This window comes from Cydia splendana, chromosome 3, assembly GCF_910591565.1.
Source record: "Cydia splendana chromosome 3, ilCydSple1.2, whole genome shotgun sequence".
Taxonomy (NCBI): Eukaryota; Metazoa; Arthropoda; class Insecta; order Lepidoptera; family Tortricidae; genus Cydia; species Cydia splendana.
The window spans coordinates 23165174-23189875 of record NC_085962.1 but is presented as its reverse complement, the minus strand read 5'-3'; the positions used below and the strand labels follow the sequence as shown (position 1 = coordinate 23189875).

At 39.2% G+C, this 24702-nt stretch overlaps 1 protein-coding gene and 1 long non-coding RNA gene across 3 annotated transcripts in view; one reads left to right on the top strand and one right to left on the bottom strand.

Moving 5' to 3' along the window:
- The window catches only part of LOC134789411 (uncharacterized), a 550672-nt gene that overhangs the window by 302432 nt on the left and 223538 nt on the right, over window positions 1–24702 (bottom strand). The window lies entirely within an intron of this gene.
- Window positions 1014–24702, top strand: part of LOC134806819 (uncharacterized) — a 70371-nt gene continuing 46682 nt past the window's right edge. For both annotated transcript variants that reach the window (XM_063780208.1, XM_063780207.1), the window contains exons 1-7: window positions 1014–1256; window positions 1821–2032; window positions 4310–4501; window positions 4898–4965; window positions 8236–8416; window positions 17289–17466; window positions 20244–20439. In XM_063780208.1, coding sequence (XP_063636278.1) covers window positions 1114–1256; window positions 1821–2032; window positions 4310–4501; window positions 4898–4965; window positions 8236–8416; window positions 17289–17466; window positions 20244–20439 — 1170 coding nt within the window. In that variant the 5' untranslated portion in view covers window positions 1014–1113. The remainder of the gene's footprint in view (window positions 1257–1820; window positions 2033–4309; window positions 4502–4897; window positions 4966–8235; window positions 8417–17288; window positions 17467–20243; window positions 20440–24702) is intronic.

The following is a 24702-nucleotide window of genomic DNA, read 5'->3' as shown; positions in this document are numbered from 1 at the left end:
TTCAGTAAAGCTTTGCCCAACATTAATTTTCCTTAAGGCTTAGTAAGCTTAAACTATACATTAGGATAGGTATGTATTTTTTCCCAGAAAAACAGGTACAAGTAGGTATGTATCTATTAGGTTTAAAATATTAATATGTAGGTTAGGTACTTACTTTATGCAGTTGAGTAAAAACTTAGGTTTATTTGTTAAACCAGACAACTGAAAAGCATTTTTGTCTTTCTTTTATAACTTACATATAGATAAGCAAATATGCGAACTGAAGCTAAAGTGAAAAGCGTGCCAGTCAAATAAATTACTTATTTAAAGTAAATAATTATTCTTAATACGGACGACTGAATTTGTAGAGTCTAATTTATAGAGACGCTTTTAAATGTAGATTGATCCTTCATCCGGGTCCCGAGAGAATAGCAAAGGATCGCGGCAATTTCGCTCAACGATTTGGATGTTGTTTCGACTAACTACCGAACGCCGGCGACACCCAGAATACGAATTGCCCGACACGCCCGTCTAATACAACTAACATTCCGTAACTTGGCCAAATTTCCCTTAGAATCGGGTAAGTTCGTGTTGGCATTTCTTTATTATGTTAAAGAAAGCACCCCCGATGGCCGTGGACTTGCCCAGGACATTACAACAACTCAAGGAGTTTTGTAGCGTTCTTGTTAGGTCAAAAAGTTTGGTTTGCTTTGTTACCCGTTCGGCTTTGTTACCCGCAAAACTAAGCCCCTTGGGATATAATTTCGCTGCAACATTTCCTGAGCTAGTAAAATTTAACAAGGTCCCATATAAGAGTAATAAGATACGGTTTTTTGTCACAACTTTCTTTGTGAAAGATTTTCTGAACACTCGACTCAATAGACAATGTTAATAAGCGCCTACAAATAATGTAATCGCAATGCGGCATGGCGTGAGTAAAATAAGGTTATAAATACGTATATTTGGCTATTATTATAGTGTCTATACTCGCAGTAACGGACGGGCAAAAAAAAATGAAATATGCCAAAATTGACAGTTACGTAACTAAATTAAATGGAATATTGGGAATATCAATTTGTGCTTTTATAATGGTATTGTTTATTTGAAATAGTTATAAGCGGTGGTACAAGGACAATGGCGGCTATTCCGAGTAGCCAATTTGGTAAAAAGCGCGAGCTGCCGAAACTGATGGCATGTATGACTAAAAATAGTGTAGAAAATATGAGGAACAAGTTGATTTATGCCATGGATGCGCTGGACTCGAAGGCAGTAAGGAGGTAGGCAATAAATTAGTGTCTTGCGTAATCCATATACATCATAAATGCGAAAGTAACTGTCTGTCTGTCTGTTATGTCTTCACACTTAAACCGCTGAACCGATTAAGAAATTTAGTATGGAGATAGTTTGAGGTGCGAGGAAGGACATAAGATAACTTTTTATCAATCATCATCATCTTTCACGCAGACGAAGTTGAGGGCAGAAGCTAGTTGGTTAAATGTTTAATTTCATAATAGGTACAGTCTGCAATGGTATCAGACAGCTTAGGACAACGCGCCAACGCCTATTTGTAAAACTATTCGACTGTGGGAGATACCAATATTCAAGCGCGTTTTCCTTTCGTATACATATTATTATCGCCGACTGTACCCATATTAAAATACCCTATTTTACTGAATGTAGATTACTTTCATTATTTGTGAAATGTTGGTACATGTGTATGTGTGTGTACATGTGGAAGATGATGATATCTATAAAAATAATTAATGGCCTATTATTTGACTGTTAGTTTTGATGTTACACTTAAAATATTCAAATTTATTTGCCTAAAATGAATATTACAGGCGTAACTTGCCGCTACACGAATGCCTGATTTTGGAGCTGAGAGAGGCAGGATATCGCGAGGCTTCCGATTACATACAAGACCTTCTGTACGATAACATGCAATTAGTCATGGAGGATGATATCGGGATTATAATCGATCTTACAAAGAGACCCGATTATCTGGAACATATTTGTGGCGAGCTACAGAAAGCTGAAAAAGAACGGGATAGAGGTGAGAACAATTTATTTCTTCTTCTTCTTTCCAGTCATAACCTCATTGTTGAGGGTCGTGATTACCACAGACGCTTAGCACCACTTTCTTCCAGGCACTCCTATCCTGCGCCTTTGCAGGCAAGCCTGGGCCTTGGGTCAAGACCATACCATATGCTTTTACTGTGTCTATCCACTGGGTAGGTGCTCTTCCGCTACTTCTCTTCCATTCTACGTGACCGATCATTATCAATACATCCAGACTATCTTCGCGTCTAGCCACGTGTCCGAAAATCGTAGTATGCGCTGTGTGCAAATAGTGGAGAGCGCTGTGTGCAAATTGTGCTACGGGCTGTCCGCTTGATCCCCAGCATTTTCCGCCAGCACCACATTTCGAACGCATCAATCCTTTCTTTTGTTCTTACCTAGAATTTCTTTACACAGGTACCTATAATTGCATTCCACCAAAACTTATTTTTGGTAATACCATCTTTTAGCTCGTTTAGTGAATTGCGACTTTAATGGTCCTTTTATATGTACCTACAGTGACTTTAATCACGGTATGATTAATTTTATCATAATGACGTGTCTTTCCACCGATTGTCTTAATTTAAAAAGGCTACAAATATAATGACCACCAAAAAATACATTGGTACCCTAAATAAAAAAATCATGCTTACCAAAAAAAATTACTGAACACCAAAAAAATAAGGCCTAAAAATACAAAAGTAACACCACTTTAATTACGACTGCACTTCAAATTGTATTCAAATACCAAATATATTGAATGATCACCAAAAATCATTAATGATCACCAAATCTTGAAGGCCAAATTAATGCGATATTTTCACCTAAATAAACCACTATGATTACCAAAAAATGTATACATATTACCAAATAAAGTAAACTAATGCCAAAATTACTAGCCCCTCCCGCTCAACCCCCCGTAGCCCGCACCGCATACCTAACTAACCTAATCTACTTTTCTAGTAGCATTTCGTTATGCTACTAGAAAAGTAAGTTAAACTGCTATCAGTTACGTGGGTTAGGTTAGGTTAGCACTGCGACCCTTACAGAAACGAAATGGTACTAGAAAAGTAGGTTAGGTTAAGTTTCAACTGCTACCCATACAGATACGAAACGCTACTAGAAAAGTGAGTTAGGTTAGGTTTGAACTGCGACCCTTACAGAAAAGAAATGCTACTAGAAAAGTGGGTTAGGTTAGGTTTGAATTGCGACCCATACAGAAACGAAATGCTACTAGAAAAGTGGGTTAGGTTAGGTTTGAACTGCGACCCTTGCAGAAAAGAAATGCTACTAGAAAAGTGGGTTAGGTTAGGTTTGAACTGCGACCCTTACAGAAACAAAATGCTACTAGAAAAGTGGGTTAGGTTAGGTTAGAACTGCGACTGTTACAGAAATAAAATGCTACTAGAAAAAGGTGACGAAGTGGATTAATTAATTTAATAGGATAACGATATATTAAATGTTTGCACATTTTTTATTAAAATGTGGTTACAATTTTTGTGATCATTTACTATTTTTGCGTTTACAATAATTATTTTGGAGCCATTTGCTTTAATAGGATAGCAAGAATTAAAAATTTGGTTATCATTTTACATTAAAATGGAGTTCTAATTTTGGTGGTCATTTACTATTTTTGGGTTTACAATGATTATTTTGGTGTCATTTTCTTTAATAGGATAGCAAGATGTAAACATTTGGTTATCATTTCGCATTAAAATGGGGTTTGAAATTTGGTAATCATTGACTATTTTTGGGTTAATAATGATTAGTTTGGTGTCATTTCCTTTAAAAGGATAGTAAAATGTAATAAAATTGGTAATCATTTCACATTAAAATGGTGTTATAATTTTGGTGATCATTCATGATTTTAGGGTGGTAAAATAGATTTTTTTGGTATTAAATTTTACTAAATCTGGTGATCAGTTAAATAGCAGCCATTTAAAAAGGCATAAATGTGTTTTGTAGTAGGTGCTTGGGTATGTTAGTTGTTGCATTTTTTAATACTTAGCAAGTAAATTAAATAGGGAAAGGAAGAATTGTCTCCTCATGGCAATTTATATTATCGTTTTACAAATCCTTTTTATTTGAATAACATCAGTGTTCGCGGAATTCAACATCATTCATGTATATGTATAAAAGGTAAACAAGTCCACAACTCAGGTTGAGCCCTGTCATTAAGTAGTCATGTTATGCTCGCATGGCAAGGAAAAATACCGTTTCAACGTCATAATACGTCATAACTGTTAACAACCCGTTTATTATCTTATTCAAGGTAACACCAAAAGTGAAGCCCTGTATTTATTGGGGCTAGCATTGTGCTACGCTGAAAGGGGAAAGGGAATACTTTGGTTGGCTGAAAAATTCTACATGGCATCTATTGCTGTGGCCAGCCAGTATTTGGTTGACGGCGGACGGCAAAAAGGATGCTGCAAGTACCATTACGCGAAATTTTTGCTTGACAAGTGTAAGTTTGACATTTTAAAGGTAATGTGTAGGTATCCGATATGTGAAAAATTCGAATAGATTTTTTTATAGAGCAAACTGTAGCCAAGCAACTATTAGGTATAGTCTATACTTTGCATTAGTTTTGGACCAGTTGTATGACCTACTCAAGCAGAAGTGGTTTAAAATATAATAAGAAATCGTGCCTTGAATTCTACAGTTGTCAAAAGTTGACGTAATTTGACAATTTAGTTAGGTACCACAAATCATGGTGCCACATAGCGCCATCTAATTCGGCTGTCAAACCGGCACGTGCACGATTTTGTTCTTAGAGTTCACACCTTTTCTACTATCAATAACTATTTGATAACAGTAACATTGGTTGTGTTATTATTACAACTATAATTTTGTATCATAGTTCCAGGAGTTGATCAAGATGAGCCTTTCCAAATGTTGACTCAAGTTCGGGATTCTGCTATTGGAAAGGTAATTTTCAAACAATTTTTCAAATACAGCTAGCCGTCTTACTTTTCTTGAATAATTTTTTCGCATAGACTAGGAATCCTCTAGACCGAGTTTAGAGCAATTATTTCATGCAACCGATGATGCCAAAAATGCGGGGGTGCGCGGGACGAGGTGAGCGAAGTCCCGTGCCGTGATTGGTCCGTTCAAACGACGAACGAGTTCACGGACGTCACACAAAGACACTTTCGACTCGAACATCAAGTAAAATTACCGTATGCGTGGCAGAGGGGGTAGCGCGACTATGCTCAGTCTGGAGGATGTTTTGTCTGTGTTCGGGGCCTTCCTCGGGACTTAAACTATCTCCACATTAACTTTAATCTAGATCGATTCAGCCGTTAAAGCGTAAAAACGTAACAGACTGAGAGACAGATTTACTTTCGCATTTATAATATTAGTAAGTACTTATATATAGGCTTTGTTTGACACACAGTAAATGAGTTACGCTTATTGTTTAAGAAATGCTTAGGTATAGCCTAACCTAAGATATTAAAATATGTGCCTGTCGTTACTACTCCCGACTCAAGTTAAAACGGTCCGGGTCCGGGCCGAGGCATCTGACACTTCGTTTTCTATAGAAAGCATCACGTGATCAACGGTCATCTGTCATAGAAAACGAAGTATCGGTTGCCGCGGCCCGCACCCGGGCCGTTTTTCCGTGAGTCATCATTTTAAGACGAAACAGGAGCTGAGTTTTAAATATTTTAGGTAAATATACCCGTCTCGCTAACGGAAGCGGCACCTAAAAGTAGTGCGATAAGGACAAGGCGAAAAATCCTGCGTAAAAATCTCAAAAATCGAGGTTTCGTACTCCTCTGTTTCCTCCTCCAAAACTTAACCAATCGTAACCAAATTTGGAAATCTAAATGATTATGAAATTATCTGTGTCGAACCGTTTTGCTTTTTTGGCTAATCGATATCAGTTTTGAATGCCACGCCTCTCATTGCGGCATAGTCAATTTGGCCTTTTTTGAAGGGCTCCTTAAAAAACAAAAATATCAAAAAAAGCAAAACGGTCCGACACAGATATTGACAATATTAATCTGTGTTGAAAAAATCATTGCTCTAGCTTCAAAAACCACGGAGGAAAACGAGGAGTACGTTTGTATGGAGAAATGACCACTCCCGTTGGCTCTTAATACTTAATTCTACGACGATCTGCTATTGATGAATATGGATTATACATACCATGTACCCACCGTAAAAGGTAGACATGTTCTAATATGTATTGTAAACCTATCTATAGACGTGGACGTTCGTTCACATACATGCCAAAATATTTATGAAATTGTCATGCCACAACGTCAAAGCATCGTAGGTACAGTCGAGTTCATAAACATCTTCACAAGCCAACGTTCCAAAAATATATTTACTCGCCTCTAAGACACTGACAATAAGATCGTGTAAATATATTTATGGGACGTTGGCTTGTAAATATGTTTTTGAACTCGATCGTACCATAAGGGACGAGGAACCTTATTATAATTCAATGAAGGATCCTTCCCAATGTTTCCTACACTGTTTATGAGATACACTTACCAAAACGCGACAGAGGGTAAACTGGGTAAGGCTGTGCCAGTCGATATATTGTGCTCTCTAAACACAAAAACGTATCAGGTCAATGCGGAGAAGACCGGCTACAAGATTTTTCGTTGCTTTTCACTCTTTCGTTTATACACATACTCCACTTATAAAAGGTTGGTAAAGTAGACGGAGCGAAACTCTTCTTTTCTGACTGTGTCTTTCTGAGCGACGTACGTTATACAGATACTTGCTCTATGACGGCAATAAAGGCCATAGTCGGTTTTCCATAGTAAGTTGGCCCTTAAGTCAATTTGATTCGGGTTTTTTTTGTGAGTACCTCTTATGGTGAAGGATATTTTTGCTGAGTATCAACATCCTACTAGTGACAGTTTTTGACTTATGATTTTATTAATTTTTTTCTTTAATGTATTGTTTTTCGGGATGTATTCAAGCGATTTGCTTAATTTTTTTTAAATAGTGTTCTCTGTATGTCTTTTTTTTAAATAGTGTAGTAGTAGGCCAATGTTTGGCCTACATCTAGAAAATAAAAAATTAGAGGTCACTACTTCACCACGACATAAAAAAAATGTTTTATTTTTGTTATTTTTTTTTTCTATTTTTTTATATGACAACTGGTATTCGTTTTTTGAGTATCGATGCATACCTAAATAAAGAACACTATTTAAAAAAAATTAAGCGAATCGCTTGAATACATCCCGAAAAACAATACATTAAAAAAAAAAAAAAAAAATCATAAGTCAAAAACTGTCACTAGTAGGATGTTGATACTCAGCAAAAATATCCTTCACCATAAGACGTACTCACAAAAAAAAACCCGAATCTAATTGACTTAAGGGCCAACTTACTATGGAAAACCGACTATAGCCTTTTATATGCCAGTCTTCCCCATATTAACCTTAACGATACGTGTTATATACTATGTAAGTTATACTATCTATGTATCTTTGAATTTGGTCTGCACAAATCTTACCCCACACTTACTACAACTCTTAAGTAAATGCGAAAGAAAATCTGTTTGTATGTTACTTCTTCAGGTTTAAATGGCTCAATCGATTAAAGTAGATGAAATTTGGTATGGAGATTCTTTGAGGTCAAGGGAAACATAGAATAGTTTTTATCGATCATCATCATCATCATCCACGCAGACGAAGTTGCGAGCAGAAACAAGTACAAACAGCAACACTCTTAACTGTACATCGTTGGACCTTATTACAAAAGGCATAAGGCCCACCGATGTACAGTTAACAGTGTGGGTGATGGTACTCTAAACAATGCGTGTTACTCTACACCACAGAACTATAATAATGAAACAAAAAAATCGTCTTTCGTAGAACAAATGCGAGACACGTATTATGGTTTGATACGTGCATTGCATAGTTTGTTTTGCTGTAGGAGTATCGACCGTTTTAGTAAGTTAGTTTGTGTAGCTCAAATCTCCTAAGCAAGTTTTGAACCAGTTCTCGAAGTAGGTAGCCATATAAAAAGAAAATGCGTACCTAATGTTAACGTGCGCGTCAATAGTATTATTGTACCATCACGCTTCGCGATTGTTGCGCCATTTAGGGTCCTAGATAAATTGGCTGGTCAGTACTTACGCTATAGAATTTCTAATTTAGCAAGAACCCTAAATGGCACGCACACACAACAATCCCGTGTGGTGACTGTACAAGTATTTTTGTCTAATTCAAGCCATGGCTCCTTTACGAGCCCGCAGAAGGCGATCAGAAAGAACCACCAAATGAGACACTGTTTAAAGCAACAGCACTGCAACTGCACAGAGTTTTGATCAGCCAAGCACGAACAATTCGCAAGCAAGATCCGAGCAAGGCAGAACGGCTAGCTCGCTTGGCTGAAAGACGCGCAGTAGACGGTAAGTCCATCGGTCCATCTATAGTGTACTCGTAAACTGGGGGCCTGCCGCGAACCACGTTCGAAGTGTTGCCTACCTGTCACACTTACGTACGCATTTACAAGTGCGACAGAGAGGCAACCCGCTGCTCAGGGGACCAAGATGACAATCGATAGAAAACGCCAATCGAAGCTATGGAAGCAGTCACGTGATTTTCGTAAAAAGCTCAAGCTTATGTATACATGTAAAGTAGGTATGTCGCATTTTATTGCGGATTAATCCCATAATTCATTTTTAAGTATATAATATTCAAATAATATTAAACCTGGCTTAGAATGCTTAAACCGTCGTTTTGGGGAACTTATTATTTGAACAGGCTATGCTTATTTCCACAAAAAACATTTTGTCCCATGTTGACGCTAACATTTGATTATTGACCAAACAAGAACGCGCCCCGACCGTTCAAGAAACACGATAACTCAGCTAGAAATACAGACAATCAGGCAGACAATAAAGTTATAAAATAAATGAAAGTTTTTGACTATGTAGCGGTGTTCATTTTATATGTCGCAGTAAGATAGATAAAGCCGTTATATAGTTATAAGCCTAGGGATATAATTATATGACGTAACATAGTTATTATGAAAGCGATTCATTACTATCTTACTAGGAATATAACTATAATACGTCTTTAGTTTAGTGATATATAGTTATATTACTGGATTATGTTTAGTGAAAAAATTGTAGGTAGGAGTGCAGCGGTGCGGCGGAGGTATAATTATATCCCTAGGGATATAGTTATATGCCGTATAATACGTATTATAATCATATTCCTAGTAAGATAGTAATCATATTCCTAGTAAGATAGTAATATCTTACTAGGAATATGATTATAATACGGTATTTGACTAAACTAATGTGGTTAAATGGTTATAAATCTGCCAGGGAATCAAAGAAAACAGTAAGTATATTCGTTTTTATTTTTATTACAAAATCAACTTTGTTGGTTGCAATTATAGACTGGAGGAAACCGGCCTGTTTTGAAAAAAGTCGTCGACATCTCTTCTAAATACCTAAAACTGGTATGGATGTGTTCTTCGTTGTCTCTAGAATACGAATTGACCGGTTTTAGTTTATGGAGGGGGGGACGGGTCGAAAAAAAGGGGGGCAAAGATGGCGGCCGACCATCATTGATATTTGTTCACATCTTGAGTCCTATGGGACCGATCGGTTCGTGTGAGGTGTCGTTTGAAAGAGTATTAAACGTGCTATTATTGTTTTTTAATAACCGTAGTCATAACTGTAGTCGTTTACAAAATATTTTAAAATATTTGATTTTTTACCGTGCATGGATAGCATAAGTACTGATTAAATATGCGTCTAACTTAATAAATTACAATTATACCGCAATTATTTTATTACAAAATATACGAGATATTTCATTAGCTTAACAAAAACATAAGTTTTATTGGTGTATGATATTATATAACCAAGTAATTACGAATTTTGTTCAGCATGGGTCAGTAAGCGCTGTCACGTAAATGGCGGGCGACCGGCGTCAACTTTTCATTATTTCTCGGGTTCTATTTTATTGATCAGTTGGTGATAGATACCATTTGAAAGAATATTAAACGTACTATATTTGGTTTTCAATAACTGTAGTCATAACTTTATATAATTATAATTATAATTATAATTGTGCATGCACATGAGTACTGCTAAAACATGCTTCTAACTCAATAAATTATAACTTTACCGCTATTAATGTAATTACAAAATATACGAGACATTTCATAAGCTTTCCAAAAACATAAGTTTTATTGGTGTTTGATATTATATAACCAAGTAATAATGAATTTTGTTCAGCATGGGTCACTGCGCACCGTCATATAAATCCCAACAAACAATTAGGCGACAATTAGCACCTATTTTCTTACCTAAAGACATAGCCTGGCTCTAGAATAGCTACATATTTAGTCTTAGTTTTACAGGCTCTGGTGACACAAAAGTGTTTAAAAGGTTTATCTAAAGATTTAAGATCTACAGTAGCTGTTTTGGGCGCTATAATGCATGTTAAGCTGCTAGTGTTATAGCTTATAGCTCAAAGTGAATTGAACAACCTTAACATCTATATCGTAATAGTCTGCAATTTGCACTTAAGTTTCTAAACGCGTGATAAAGTCTTCTACTTATAGCCTCTTATATCGCAATCACTACTTAACTCTCTTGTATGACTTACAGTCGAACAGAGAAGTTATGAGTCGCTATTATAGATTTAAGATCATGTAGTTACAGACGAGCGTTATTTAAATACCGTAGTACTCTCTAATCTCATAACTGTCAATAGAGTCATACCTATAAGCTAAAACTACAGTGCCAAACGCCAATGAATCAATAGGTAAGCAAAAACTATAAATTAGACAGCAAAATAAAATAGTAAATAAATATAAATATTTTACTCAATATTGACCTAATGTTACTATTACTATACTTAAAACTGGAATTCACGGATAGTTATTGTTCACTGTTTCCAAAATTAAATGTGGTAGACTACAAATAAAAATATATTGCATTAAGATAAATTTGCAAAGAATCAGAGGCCCTTTAAAATTTTGTTTTAATAATACATATATGTACCTAGTTGTTGACAGTATAATTAATTTCGCCAAAATAAATCCGCAGATAACGCCGGCATCAGTGCACTAAAATAATTACTTGTTTTTATTTACTCGCCATTAGATTTTACTTCAAGTTATCAGATTGTAAGCTTACAAAAATGCAACGAAAGTAGATAGTGGCAAAGAAAAATAACGTGCAATTACCTTCTTGAGTGCCTATTACAAATATTGACCATAAATGCTAATTTACCATCTAAAGCTGAAACTATCACCTATGTGGACCTACGCTGCTACTCAAATAGTAGTCACTTATTTTGCATCCTGGAGCGTGCCGGCGACAAATATCCCTTTAAAGCGCCACAAGCCTCAGATCTCAAGGTGATTTTAAATTATTAATTACGGAGTGGGTTTGAAAACGTTTTACGTGTAGATGTGAGTCAAATAACAACACAGATATTAAGTACTTTATATGCAGTGGTCTTGCAATCATGAAAGCTACGAACTTAACAATGTTATGAACCTAGAACTGGGCTTTTGTCAAAACATACTTAAGTTTCCTGTGATAAAAGACAAAGCAAATAAACCATCATTTATATCGATATTTTATAACAGAACCTCACATTTTGGATACTTACATTATCAAATGTACTGTCAAACAATAATAGAATGCTGCTGGTCTACCAGGCGCTCGCCGCGCCGTGTGTTTGCTTGCTTGCTTGGCGAAATTGGTCCTGGCTTACATATATATTTATAATTGTAAATAATATAATAATAATAAAGCCTTTTAATTCCAATAGATTACATCATATTAAGATTACATTTCATGCATAATATCCATAATATATTAATTACATTAAAATAATATCATAACTAAATTTATCATTAACTTAACGTAGGTATCATTAATTAGATGGAAGTTTAGTATTAGTACAATATTTATAGTATTCATTATTTCTAGTTGTATGCATCATTAGAAACTAATTTACTTATAAGGTGTGATAGTTTTAACTTTTAGTATTTATTTATTACAATAATTTTCTTATATCTACTGGGCTGTCCATTTTTGGACATAGGCCTCCTCCCTCCTGTTCCACTCGTTCCTGTCGGCGGCTACTCGAGTCCAGGTGATGCCCACCTCGGCGACGATGTCGTCTCGCCAGCGTCGCCGCGGGCGATGCGCGGGTCGCGTGGCGCCGCGCGGGTACCAGTGCAGAATTTTCTCGCTCCATCGTCATTATAATTGTACGGTAACTAAACAATATTTTTGGAAAGTTAATAAATAGTTTGTTGATTTTATTCTAAAAATTTCACGCTATATTTACTACATTATCTCTTTCTTAAATTATTTCAGTGACTAAGCAAACCTCTTAAGTAAAAAAAAAATTAAACATTTTCTTTAATATTTTTAAAATGGTTAATTTTGGGCCTCAGATTTCAAACAATCGAGTATTCACAGAAAATTTAATATGCTTGCAAATGGTATCCACCAAGTATCAGAAAAATAGAACCGGGAATATAATGAAAACTCAACGATGGCCGGGCTCCATTTACGTGACGGTGCACAGTACCCATGCTGAACAAAATTCATGATTACTTAGTTATACAACACTAGCTGTGCCCGCGGCTCCGCCCGCGTGTAATTCGGTCTGTGTCAGTAAGCGGCTAATTTCTAATCCTAATTTCTCTCCCTCTCCCCTGGAGGCGGAACTAAGTTGACATATGGATATGCTAGAGGACTGAAGTCCAGATAAAATATTTTACAATCAGTGTTTCACCAACGTGACAGGTGCGACGAATTGTAAAATCACTGTTGCTGACGTCACAGGCATCCATGGGCTACGATTACCACTTACCATCGGGCGGGCCGTACTCCTGTTTGCCACCATCATTGTATTATTTAAAAAAACTTTATTATATCGGATAAAAACAGATATTTCTCCTGCGAGGTTTCTGACAATTGTCACAAGAAACACTACAATTGTCACGAAATTCCGACATATAACTCATTACCTGTCAAGAATTACCTACAATTCTTCTAAATCTTTGACAATTGTCAGAAACCTCGCAAGAGAAATATCTGTTTTTATCCGATATAATAAAGTTTTTTTAAATAATGCAATGATGGTGGCAAACAGGAGTACGGCCCGCCCGATGGTAAGTGGTAATCGTAGCCCATGGATGCCTGTGACGTCAGCAACAGTGATTTTACAATTCGTCGCACCTGTCACCGATGTGAAATTGGGGCCAGGTACCACTAAATAAAACTACACTCCAAAATCAATAGTTTTATTCGCCCTTATTCAAATTTTACACGTGATTTAAACTTAGAGAATATAACCAAACGGAGTGGTCATTAACAGGCGTTCCCCTCTGTCGAAAATAGGCGGCCAATGGTCAACCGACGTTTATCTGACATGGCTATAATGTTTACGTTACGTAGGTACACATTTGATGTGCCCCTCCCCCGCAAAAAACGCCAGACTATTTGTACCGAAAATTATAGACATGGCGTCTCCGTTGGTTATAATCTCTAAGGATTTAAACGACAGAGTAGTAGGTGTATATCGGACGATAGAGTAAGGTATACGCGCGCGAGCGAAAGCGAAGCGGCCTGCCTGGCTAGAGCGCCACTTACCGTGGTTTTCTTCAGACTCCTGAGGAACACCACGTGCCCCTTGTAACCTCAATGCGTTGCGAAACTTTCGCGAATGATTCGATTATTTTCGGGAAGGCATGGTAATGCGTATAAAATGCGAGTCCCAAATCGTTTGACTCCGCAAACAACCAGTGCCGGATTAAGATATTTTGATGCCCCAAGTATTTCTAGACCATGGTGCCCCCTCTGCCTAGGGTCATCAAGATTACATTGAATTTTTTAGGTAAATTGAGTGACGTTCATTGCTGCATTTCAGCTGAGAATGGAAATCAGTTACATCATTTTATCACGGAAATTGACAGTGCCGCAGCAGTAACGTTGCAACAGAGTACCTAATGCTGCTGCAGTCGCCACCCAAATGTCACCTTTATCATAAACATCCTAGAATGTTATTGAAAACGCGAGTGAAGCGAGCGCGAAATTTTTTCGATATAAAAACGCAATTTGATAGACAGTTGTACATTTTAACTTTTAGTATGGAAATCAGTCACATCATTTTATCACGAAAATTGACAATGCTGGAGCAGTAACGTTGCAACAGAGTAATGCTGTTGCAGTCCCCACCCGAATGCCATATTTATCATATTTTAGAAAGTTATTGAAAACGCGAGCGAAGCGAGCGTGAAAATTTTTCGATATAAAAAAACGCAATTCGATAGACAGTTGTACATTTTTACTTTTAGTATGGAAATCAGTCACATCATTATATCACGAAAATTGAATATCACCTTTACCATATATTAGAAAGTTATTGAAAGCGCGAGCGAAGCGAGCGCGAAAATTTTTCGATATTAAAAACGGATTTTGATAGACAGTTGTACATTTTTACTTTTAGTATGGAAATCAGTCACATTATTTTATCACGAAAATTGACAGTGCCGCAGCAGTAACGTTGCAACAGAGTACCTAATGCTGCTGCAGTCGCCATCCGAATGTCACCTTTATCATATCTCAGAAAGTTATAGAAAACGCGAGCGAAGCGAGCGCGACAATTTTTCCATATAAAAAACGCAATTTGATAGACAGTTGTACATTTTTACTTTTAGTGTGGAAATCAGTCACATCATTATATCACGAAAATTGACAGTGCTGCAGCATTAACGTTGCAGCAGAGTAATGCTGCTGCAGTCGCCAACCGAATGTCATTTGCTGCAGTGGCCATTATTAAGTGCCTAAGGAGGCGATACGTATGAATATGGATTTGATATGGATGCGATATAATTACGATTAGGTATAATTCATGACGGTGAAAATAAATAATTTTAAATAATTTTATGCAATTATACGCGTGTTGATGTGTGTTTATTTTACCACTACCAACCACTACGTAACTATGTAAACTCATTTTTAGTTTTCTTGGTTACTTAATGTTTACTCAGCTCCCCAAAAGATGGCACTGTGCAATGAGGGGCAATTAATTTACTGTCGTTTAATTTTGTTGTATTATTAAATCAACACAATTATTCAATTAAATTTGTTGATATCCGTACGATTGATTGAAATTTTAGAAGAGGGGTCTTCTAAACTTAGAGTTAATTTGGCAAAATCCTTCCTCGGTGGCTTATTTATGTCACATTGTATTAAATTCAGCGCCATCTGTTAGTTTACCAGGGTACTCTATAGTGTTAGCAGATATTTGAAAAAAGTTTGCCCCTCCTTCCTAAGTAGCGCCATACGATTCAGGGGCAAACTTAAGTCAATCGAGTGTTGTGGCTACCCCCCCTTTTAGGGGTTGAATTTTTATAGCCTATAACCTGGCCGGGGATTTTCTCGACAGATTAGTATAGTTTTGATCAAAATCCGTTCAGCCGTTTTCACGTGATGCGCGTTCAAATAAACAGACAAACAGATAAACAGATAAACAGACAAACAGACAAAAATTCTAAAAACTGTTGGAACGTGTTCTGTTATCAATTCTAAGTATCCCCAGCCAACTTTTTTTCAAATATCTTCCATGTACAGACTTTCGACCCTCTTCAGCTTTATTATATGTATAGATTATACAGCAATAAAACTTATATTTTTAGATAGCTCATAAAATTTTCCGTATATTTTGAAAACATTTATTGCGGTAATGTTATAATCTATTGAGTTAGAAGCATGTTTTACCAGTACTTATGTCCATGCACGGTAAAAATCATATATTTTCAATTATTTTGTAAATGACTACAGTTATGACTACGGTTATTAGAAACAAATTATAGTACATTTAATATTCTTTCTAATGGTATTCATCACCAATTGATCAGTAAAATAGAACCCAAGAAATAATGAACAGTTGAGGTCGGTCGTCCGCCATTTACGTGATGGTGCGTAGTGACCCATGCTGAACAAAATTCATCATTACTTGGTTATATAATATCATACACAAATAAAACTTATGTTTCTGGAAAGCTAATGAAATTTCTCGTATATTTTGTAAGAACATTAATTGCGGTAAAGTTATAATTTATTGAGTTAGACGCATGTTTTGTCAATACTTATGCCATCCATGCACGGTAAAAAATCATATATTTTAAAATATTTTGTAAACGACTACAGTTATGACTACGGTTATTATGAAACAATAATAGCACGTTTAATACTCTTTCAAACGACACCTCACATGAACCGATCGGCCCCATAGGACTCGAGATGTGAACAAATATCAATGGTGGTCGGCCGACCACTTTCCCCCCCTTTTTTTCGACCCGTCCCCCCTCCATAAACTAAAACCGGTCAATTCGTATTCTAGAGACTACGAGGAACACATCCATACCAGTTTTAGGTATTTAGAAGAGATGTCGACGAAAATCGTGAAGGAGAGGACTTTTGTTTAATTTTCCTATACACTATTAGTTGTAATACTTTTTAGCAATATTACGTAAAAGTACAGGTCGATTCACGAAAGCTGGCGCGAGATTTCTACTGAGTGACAGCTATTTTCATTGAAATTCTGTCAAATCTCGCGCCCGCTTTCGTGAATCGATCGCAATGACTCATAAACCCTTAAAAATAGCAGCATGAAAATATAATATTAAGATACATCAAATCCAATCCAAGATACATAAAATCGTATTATAGTTATCTTACTAGGAATATGATTATAATACGGCATATAACTATATCCCTAGGGATATAACTAAACCTCCGCCGCATTACCGCACTCCTAATACCTACAATTACTATCTTACTAGGAATATGATTATAATACGTACTATACGGCATATAACTTTAACCCTAGGGATATAATTATACCTCCGCCGCACCGCTGCACTCCTACCTACAATTATTTCACTAAACTTAATCCAGTAATATAACTATATCACTAAACTAAACACGTATTATAGTTATATTCCTAGTAAGATAGTAATGAAGCGCTTTCGTATAACTATGTTACGTCATATAATTATATCCCTAGGGTTATAACTAGATAACGGCTTTATCTATCTTACTGCGACATATACATTGAATAGAGCAATTCTTATATATACTTATATATTTCGGGCTTGCCTGAAGGCTCACCTGCGCCAAAGAAGTCTCGGTTCTTAAGCTTGTTTTTCCTTTTGAAATTTCTAGTATTTAAATATAAACTATTGTACTCGATTAGTTGAGTTAAAAGTATTTATGAAATACTCAGCTGGAGAAACGATTAGAACTGCGGACGCCATAATCGAAATTGGAATCTGTCAGTTGGCTATCAACAACCTGAACAACGCCCAGAAGACGTTCGACCGTGCGTACAAGATACACGCCGAGAGCTACAACATCGAGGGCATATGCGATTGTAAGATGCACATGGCGGCTGTTATGCAAAAGTATGTTTTTGAACCATTATAAATTAAAACGTGTGTATGTTATCTATCTATCTAATACCTTTAAACGAGCAATTCTTGTATATTTATTTATACGATATATATATATATATATATATATGCTGAACATAGGCCTCCCCCTTGGACCTCCATTCGTACCGGTTGGAAGTGACCCGCGTCCAGCGTCCTCCGGCGACCTTAACAAGGTCGTCTGTCCATCTTGTGGGTGGACGTCCTACGCTGCGCTTTCTAGTCCGTGGTCTCCACTCGAGCACTTTTCGACCCCATCGGTCATCTTCTCTGCGTGCAATGTGGCCCGCCCATTGCCACTTCAGCTTGCTAATCCGGTGGGCTATGTCGGTGACTTTAGTTCGTCTACGGATCTCCTCATTTCTGATTCGATCACGCAGAGAAACTCCGAGCATAGCCCTCTCCATAGCTCGTTGAGCGGCTTTGAGTTTTGAGATGAGGCCGATAGTGAAAGACCACGTTTCGGAGCCGTAAGTCATCACTGGTAACACACATTGATTAAAGACTTTCGTCTTGAGGCACTGAGGTATGTCAGACGAAAAGACATTACGTAGTTTCCCGAACGCTGCCCAACCGAGTTGGATTCGGCGGTCGACCTCTTTCTCGAAGTTGGACCTACCTAATTGGACTACTTGTCCTAGGTAGATGTACGAGTCAACAACTTCGAGTACCGAGTTCCCAACAGAGACTGGGATGGGCACAACATTGGCATTTGACATAAGTTTCGTCTTGTCCATGTTCATTTTCAAGCCCACCCGTTGTGAAACTCGGTTGAGGTCATCGAGCATTATGCTAAGTTCCTTCATCGACTTTGCCATGACTACGATATCGTCGGCAAACCGAAGGTGAGTGATGTATTCGCTGTTGATATTGATGCCAAGTCCTTGCCATTCCAGGAGCTTGAAGGCGTCTTCCATTAAACATTTTCGGAGAGATAACGTCTCCCTGCCTTACGCCTCTTCGCAATGGAATCGCCTTCGTGCTCTGCTCCTGTACTCGGACCGACATGGTGGCGTTACTATACAAACACTTCAATACTTCGATGTACCGATAGTCAATATGGCATCGCTGAAGAGACTCAAGCACCGCCCATGTTTCCACCGAATCGAAGGCTTTCTCATAGTCCACAAATGCTAAGCATAATGGCAAGTTATGCTCTTCGGTCTTCTGTATAACTTTCCGCAGCGTATGGATGTATTGGATGTGGTCTATGGTACTATAGCCTTTTCGGAAACCGGCTTGTTCGGGAGGCTGGAAGTCATCAAGTCTGTGTTCGAGACGGTTCGTGATGACCCTTGAAAACAGTTATAGACATGGCTCAGAAGCGTGATTGGTCTGTAGTTCTTCAATAGGCTGTTATCACCTTTTTAGGGTTCCGTACCCAAGGGTAAAACGGGAGTAACGGGACCCTATTACTAAAGACTCCGCTGTCCGTCCGTCCGTCCGTCCGTCTGTCACCAGGCTGTATCTCGTGATCTGTGATAGCTAGACAGCTGAAATTTTCACAGATGATGTATTTTTGTTGCCGCTATAACAACAAATACTAAAAACAGAATAAATAAATATTTAAGTGGGGCTCCCATACAACAAACGTGATTTTTGACCGAAGTTAAGCAACGTCGGGCGGGGTCAGTACTTGGATGGGTGACCGTTTTTATAGATAAAGGTACGGAACCCTTCGTTTGCGAGTCCGACTCGCACTTGGCCGGTTTTTGAAAAACAGCACCACCTCGCCTCTATTCCATGTTTCAGGTGTTTTGCCCTCGGACAAGACGGAATTAAAGATGTTCTGGAGGACTTTAAGTACCGGTGTTCCACCCGCTCTCAGAAGCTCTGAAGTGATTCCGTCTTTGCCTGGCGCCCATATAATATATATATATATTTCGGGGACCTCGGAAACGGCTCTAACGATTTCTATGAAATTTGGTACATATATGGGGGTTTTCGGGGCCGAAAAATCGATCTAGCTAGGTCTTATCTCTGGGAAAACGCGCATTTTTGAGTTTTTATATGTTTTCCGAGCAAAGCTCGGTCACCTAGATATTGTATACTAAAGTAAGGCGCATCTATTCAGGAAATTTCGAATTATTTCCTATACCTTTCGCGTCGATTGATGGTCCCTATGACAGTTCCTTCAAGCCTCTTTTGGTTATAATTAACTTAAAAGATACTTGAATAAATATGTTTTAATTACACGGTTTAACTCACGTATTTAATAGTTACCCGCGTTAGTGTCAGTATGACTCACGACAGGTTTAAATTCGATTGTGTGTTTACCGTACTTGAATGTTACATTTCTAAATACATTAATTTGCTAAACTTCCAAAAAAATATCCACAAACATTTTACGTGACATCAGCTACTCCATATAAATGAACTATCATATTCGAGGCGCCAGGTATAATTATTTATCTCATAAATTGCATCATATCATCATCCCCGAATTCACTTTACCTGAGTGATTCTCAAGAAAGTGGCATCGACAGGTTAAAGATAAAATATAAATAAAAGCTTAAATACAGCGGCTGGGTGAGGAATTAGTTACCTTTGGCGGGTAAACCTAGACTAATTTACATTCTTCAATAGAATCGATTCACCTATCCTCGCTCAAAAAACCTCTAGTGGACAATATTCTAGTGTTTGTTCTTAACAAACACTTCCCTCGCTACGCATCTTCGCAAATCTCTGGTGTTTCCAGCCTTCTCGGCTAGTTCATGAATTGAAACAACATTTTAAAATGTATACAACAGACTAGGCGATCACGAAAAGGCAGCCAAGCTGTTGACAGAGATGGGCAGTTTGGCGATGGAGCACGGCCTCAGGCTGCAGCTCGGCCGCGCGCTGCATCTCATAGGAGAGCTGCATCTCAGGCGGGAACGACCCGAACTGGGCACCCAACACTTGAAGGAAGCTTTCGCCTGCTTTATGGGATTCAATTGGCAATATGTAAGTATTTGGCCCATTTTATTTAATGTTGTCCCCTACACTTTTTTTTCATAATTGGGATTTTTTATGTTATTCCTACTCAGAATCGGAATCGGAATAGGAGAAAAAAAGTGTCCTTACAACAACTTTAAATAAAATGGCCCATTTTAAGATGAAAGAGGACGAAGACACGTGAACACTTTCTCCATACAAGCGTAGTTCCCATTTTCCTCTCTGGATATAATCAAATAACCCCCCTTCCCCCTCCCCTCCCTCTCTTTCCCTCTCTCTTCTTCCCTTAATCAAATAACGGGAAATTATTTCCCACTTCATTCTAATTCACGAAATATTTTTAATCTTTTTAAGGGCAGCACTCAGCGATACCAACCATACAGATTTAAAATCTTAGTAACATTTTGAATTTGAAAAATGGAACACTTTTCTAATGGCCGCCATTTGTGACCATCATACGTTGTTATCGCGGGAGCAAAAACAAGCCTGTCAAAGAACACATGTAACAGAACGTCTGTTTTGTAAAAGTGGAATATACTGCCTACACATTTAAACCTCTAAAATGTTTTTCATATCTAGCATAAAGTTTTCGCTGGAAAAGGTCAATTAATCTCGTATTTCACTTTGTAAAAGTATACCTATACGTCAACGTGTCAACTTGAAAAGTAAGTCACCAGTGTATTTAATTATTTATATCAGTATTTACTTCTGAAAGTATTTTATGTGATTTTAGTAATAGATAACCAAACTTTTATTAAAATTCGATTCTGCTACATTTTGAACCCATCATTCAGGCCTTTAACATCTTGACAGATGATTTATGCAGCGTCTGTAAGCGAGGAACAACGTCTCTCGTGGCTGTATAAGCCAATGCGGGACCGGCATTTGCGACCGCATTTATGGCAGCTGAAGCAGGGAGCCATGTCGGCACCATCAGGTGGATTGTGCCTCTTTGCGTGTTTTCGGGCAAGGTCTTGGAACCATGCGTTGTCGTGGATTCCGCGACCTTTCGCGATGGTACTCCTCCATCCATCGCGATCTGACGCGAGCTCCTCCCAAGTGTCCCTATCGATATCAAAAGCGACCATGTCGCGTTTCACGCAGTCCTTAAAACGCAGCAAGGGACGTCACATGTGGCGCTTTTTAAATGCTATCTGGCTCAACATAATCCGCCTAGGCAAACGAGTGCTATCCATACGCTGCACATGCCCAAGCCACCGCAAGCGCCTCTGTTTCAGCAGGGCGGTGATGCTAGGAAGCTGTGCAATTTCCAGGACTCTCTCGTTAGTGACCCTGTCCTTCCAAGTGATGTTGAGGATACTCCGAAGACAGCGCATGTGAAAGGTGTTTAGTCGACGTTCCTGATTAGCGTACGACGTCCAGGTTTCGGCTCCGTACAAGAGCGTGCTCAGGACGCAAGTTTGATAAACAATCATCTTGGTCCTGATAGTAAGATGTTTGTTATTCCACACTCTTGTACGCAGCCTGCCGAACGTCGTGGCCGCCCTGCCGATGCGAAGGTCGACCTCACTGTCGATGGAGAGGTTGCTCGACACGGTGGACCCTAAGTAACAGAACTTGTCGACCACCTCTAAGGGTACAGTCTCCAGGAGGATGGATGGTCGGAAAGTGTACCCTTGCGCTAAAATTACGGTCTTCTTCGTATTGATAGACATGGAGAACAGGGAACACGCGTAGGCAAATTTGTCTATCAGATTTTGGAGCTCGTGGGGTGTTTCAGCTACGAAGGCTGCGTCATCGGCGAAGAGCAGACTGTCGATAAATAGGTCAACGCGATTACGACGAGATTTTAAGTAATTGACATTAAACAATCTTCCGTCTGCTCTCGTGTGTAGATGAACTCCTTGCTGCGTGTCACCAAAGGCAACCTTTAGCAAAAGAGAGAAAAATATGCCGAATAGTGTTGGCGCTAAGACACAGCCTTGACGAACTCCTCTCTGCATTTCAAACGCGTCGGATGCTTGGCCGTCAAATACAACTGAGCCCTTCATGCCGTCGTGAAAAGATTTAATCAGGTTCAGAAGCTTCGGGGGACATCCAATTTTCTCAAGGGCAGCGTAAAGCCCCTCCCTGCTGACCGTATCGAAAGCCTTGTTCAGGTCAACGAAGGCGATCATTAGGGGTGTGTTGTGCTCACGACACTTCTCTTGAAGTTGGCGAAGTGTAAAAATCATGTCCGTAGTAGAGCGCTGAGATCGGAAACCACATTGTGCCTCAGGATACACACGTTCGGCAAGACTTTGCAGCTTGGTCAAGATGACTCTTGCAAAAAGTTTACCGACAATGCTTAACAGAGATATGCCACGGTAGCAGTTACAGTCGCCGCGGTCGCCTTTCCCTTTGTATAAGGTCACAATGTTAGCATCGCGCATGTCCTGGGGAAATAGCTCCCTCTCCCAGCACTTCCCTAGCAGATTGTGAAGCATAGGTAGTATGCACTTGAGTTTTAGGACTTCGGTAAGAACACCATCTATTCCAGGACTCTTACCGCCCTTTAGCCTCTGGATAGCCTTATGAAGGTCCTCGACTGTGGGTAGTTCGTCGAGTTCAGCCATGACTGGTAGGTTCGGAATTAAATCCAGGGCTACTGGGCTGATCTCGACCGGTCGAGAATAGAGCTCAGTGTAGTGCTCCACCCATCGACTGAGTTGACGGCTACTGTCAGTAATAACTGTTCCGTCAATCTCCTTCAAGGGGGCCTTTCTCTTTTGTACAGGGCCTAGAGCCGCCTTTATCCCAGCATAGACACCGTGAAAATTGCCTACGGCAGCACAATCCTGGATACTTTTACACAGATCTAACCAGTAGGTGTTAGCGAGCTGGCGACATGCTCGCTGAAGCGAAGACTTTGCTGTACAGTACACCGTGCGGGTGACTGTGCTGGGGTTTAAACGGTACTTTAGTGCTGTATCACGCTTAGCTTCTAAGAAAGGCAGGAGCTCCTGTAGATTGTCGGCAAACCAGTCTGGAACTTTTTTCCGGGCAAGTCCAAAAACCTCACAAGCTGCGTCTATTCCATTCTACGTCAACCGGTGCGTCTAAGTCCCATGCGGATACGTGCTGTCGAACCAAGTCGCTAAAAGCATCCACCAGCTCAGGGTCTTTGGTTTTAGTGACATCCAGTTTGGTCTTGGCGGGAGTTTTGGAGGAGTGAATCCTCTTAGCGACCAGATTGACCTTGCACACCACTAGGGAGTGGTCGGTGTCGCATTGTGCACTGTGGAAGGATCTTACGTGAATGACTTCCTTGAGAGCAATTTTTAGCTAAAACCAGATCCAGCTGGTGCCAATGACCTGACCGGGGATGTTTCCAGGAGACTTTCCGCATTTCTTTACCTCTGAAGTATGTGTTGGTAACACATAGCAGGAAATTTGAGCAGAACTGTAGCAGGCGTTGGCCGTTTTCGTTTAGTTTTCCCACGCCATGGTTACCAATGCAATCGGGCCAAGAGGTGTTGTCTTGCCCAACTCGAGCGTTGAAGTCTCCTAGAATATAGATTCGATCCCCAGCCGGTATACTACTTACAACAGAGTTCAGCTTCTCGTAAAAGTCGTCCTTAGACTCCGCTGTCGAGGTGAGTGTTGGAGCGTAGGCGGAAATGAGGCTTAGAAATCCACTTTTTGTGGATAGGTGCAGGATCATGATACGCTCAGAAACACCTCGAGGTGTTTCTATGGCACTTAGGAGAGTATTTCTCACCGCAAAGCCCACCCCGTGCTCACGATGTTCGTTGGAGCCCTTGCCTTTCCAAAAGAAAGTATAGTTCTTCTCCCGTAAAGAGCCCTCATCAGGGAGCCTGGTCTCTTGTAGTGCTGCAATAGAGATGTCAAGGCGCGCCAATTCCAGATCGACAACAGCTGTCTTACGCGGTTCTACTGCGTAGTCTAAAGTCTCCAAGTTGTCCGGGAGACCTGTCCTCAGTGTCCGGACATTCCAAGAACCAAAGCGCATGGAAGTGTAAGCTTTAGTTTTTCTTAAATGTTGCTGTTTGGTCGCGGGTGTAAAATGACTCAGCATCGATTTCCGGGCAAGCCCTGTGTTCCCAACACCCCAGAGGAACAGTCGATGCCGGGGCGGACCAGTACCTTACTGACTGGGGGCTGCCCAGTTTAAAGCGGGCGGTAACTGATCAGTAGGCCTACGATGGACCCTCCCACTGTCGAAAGTAACCCCTGGAGCCCACGCTTACGCCCATACGCGCAGGCTTATAACCGGTAACTGTTACTTCCCGTGTTGTTTTCCTCACCGCG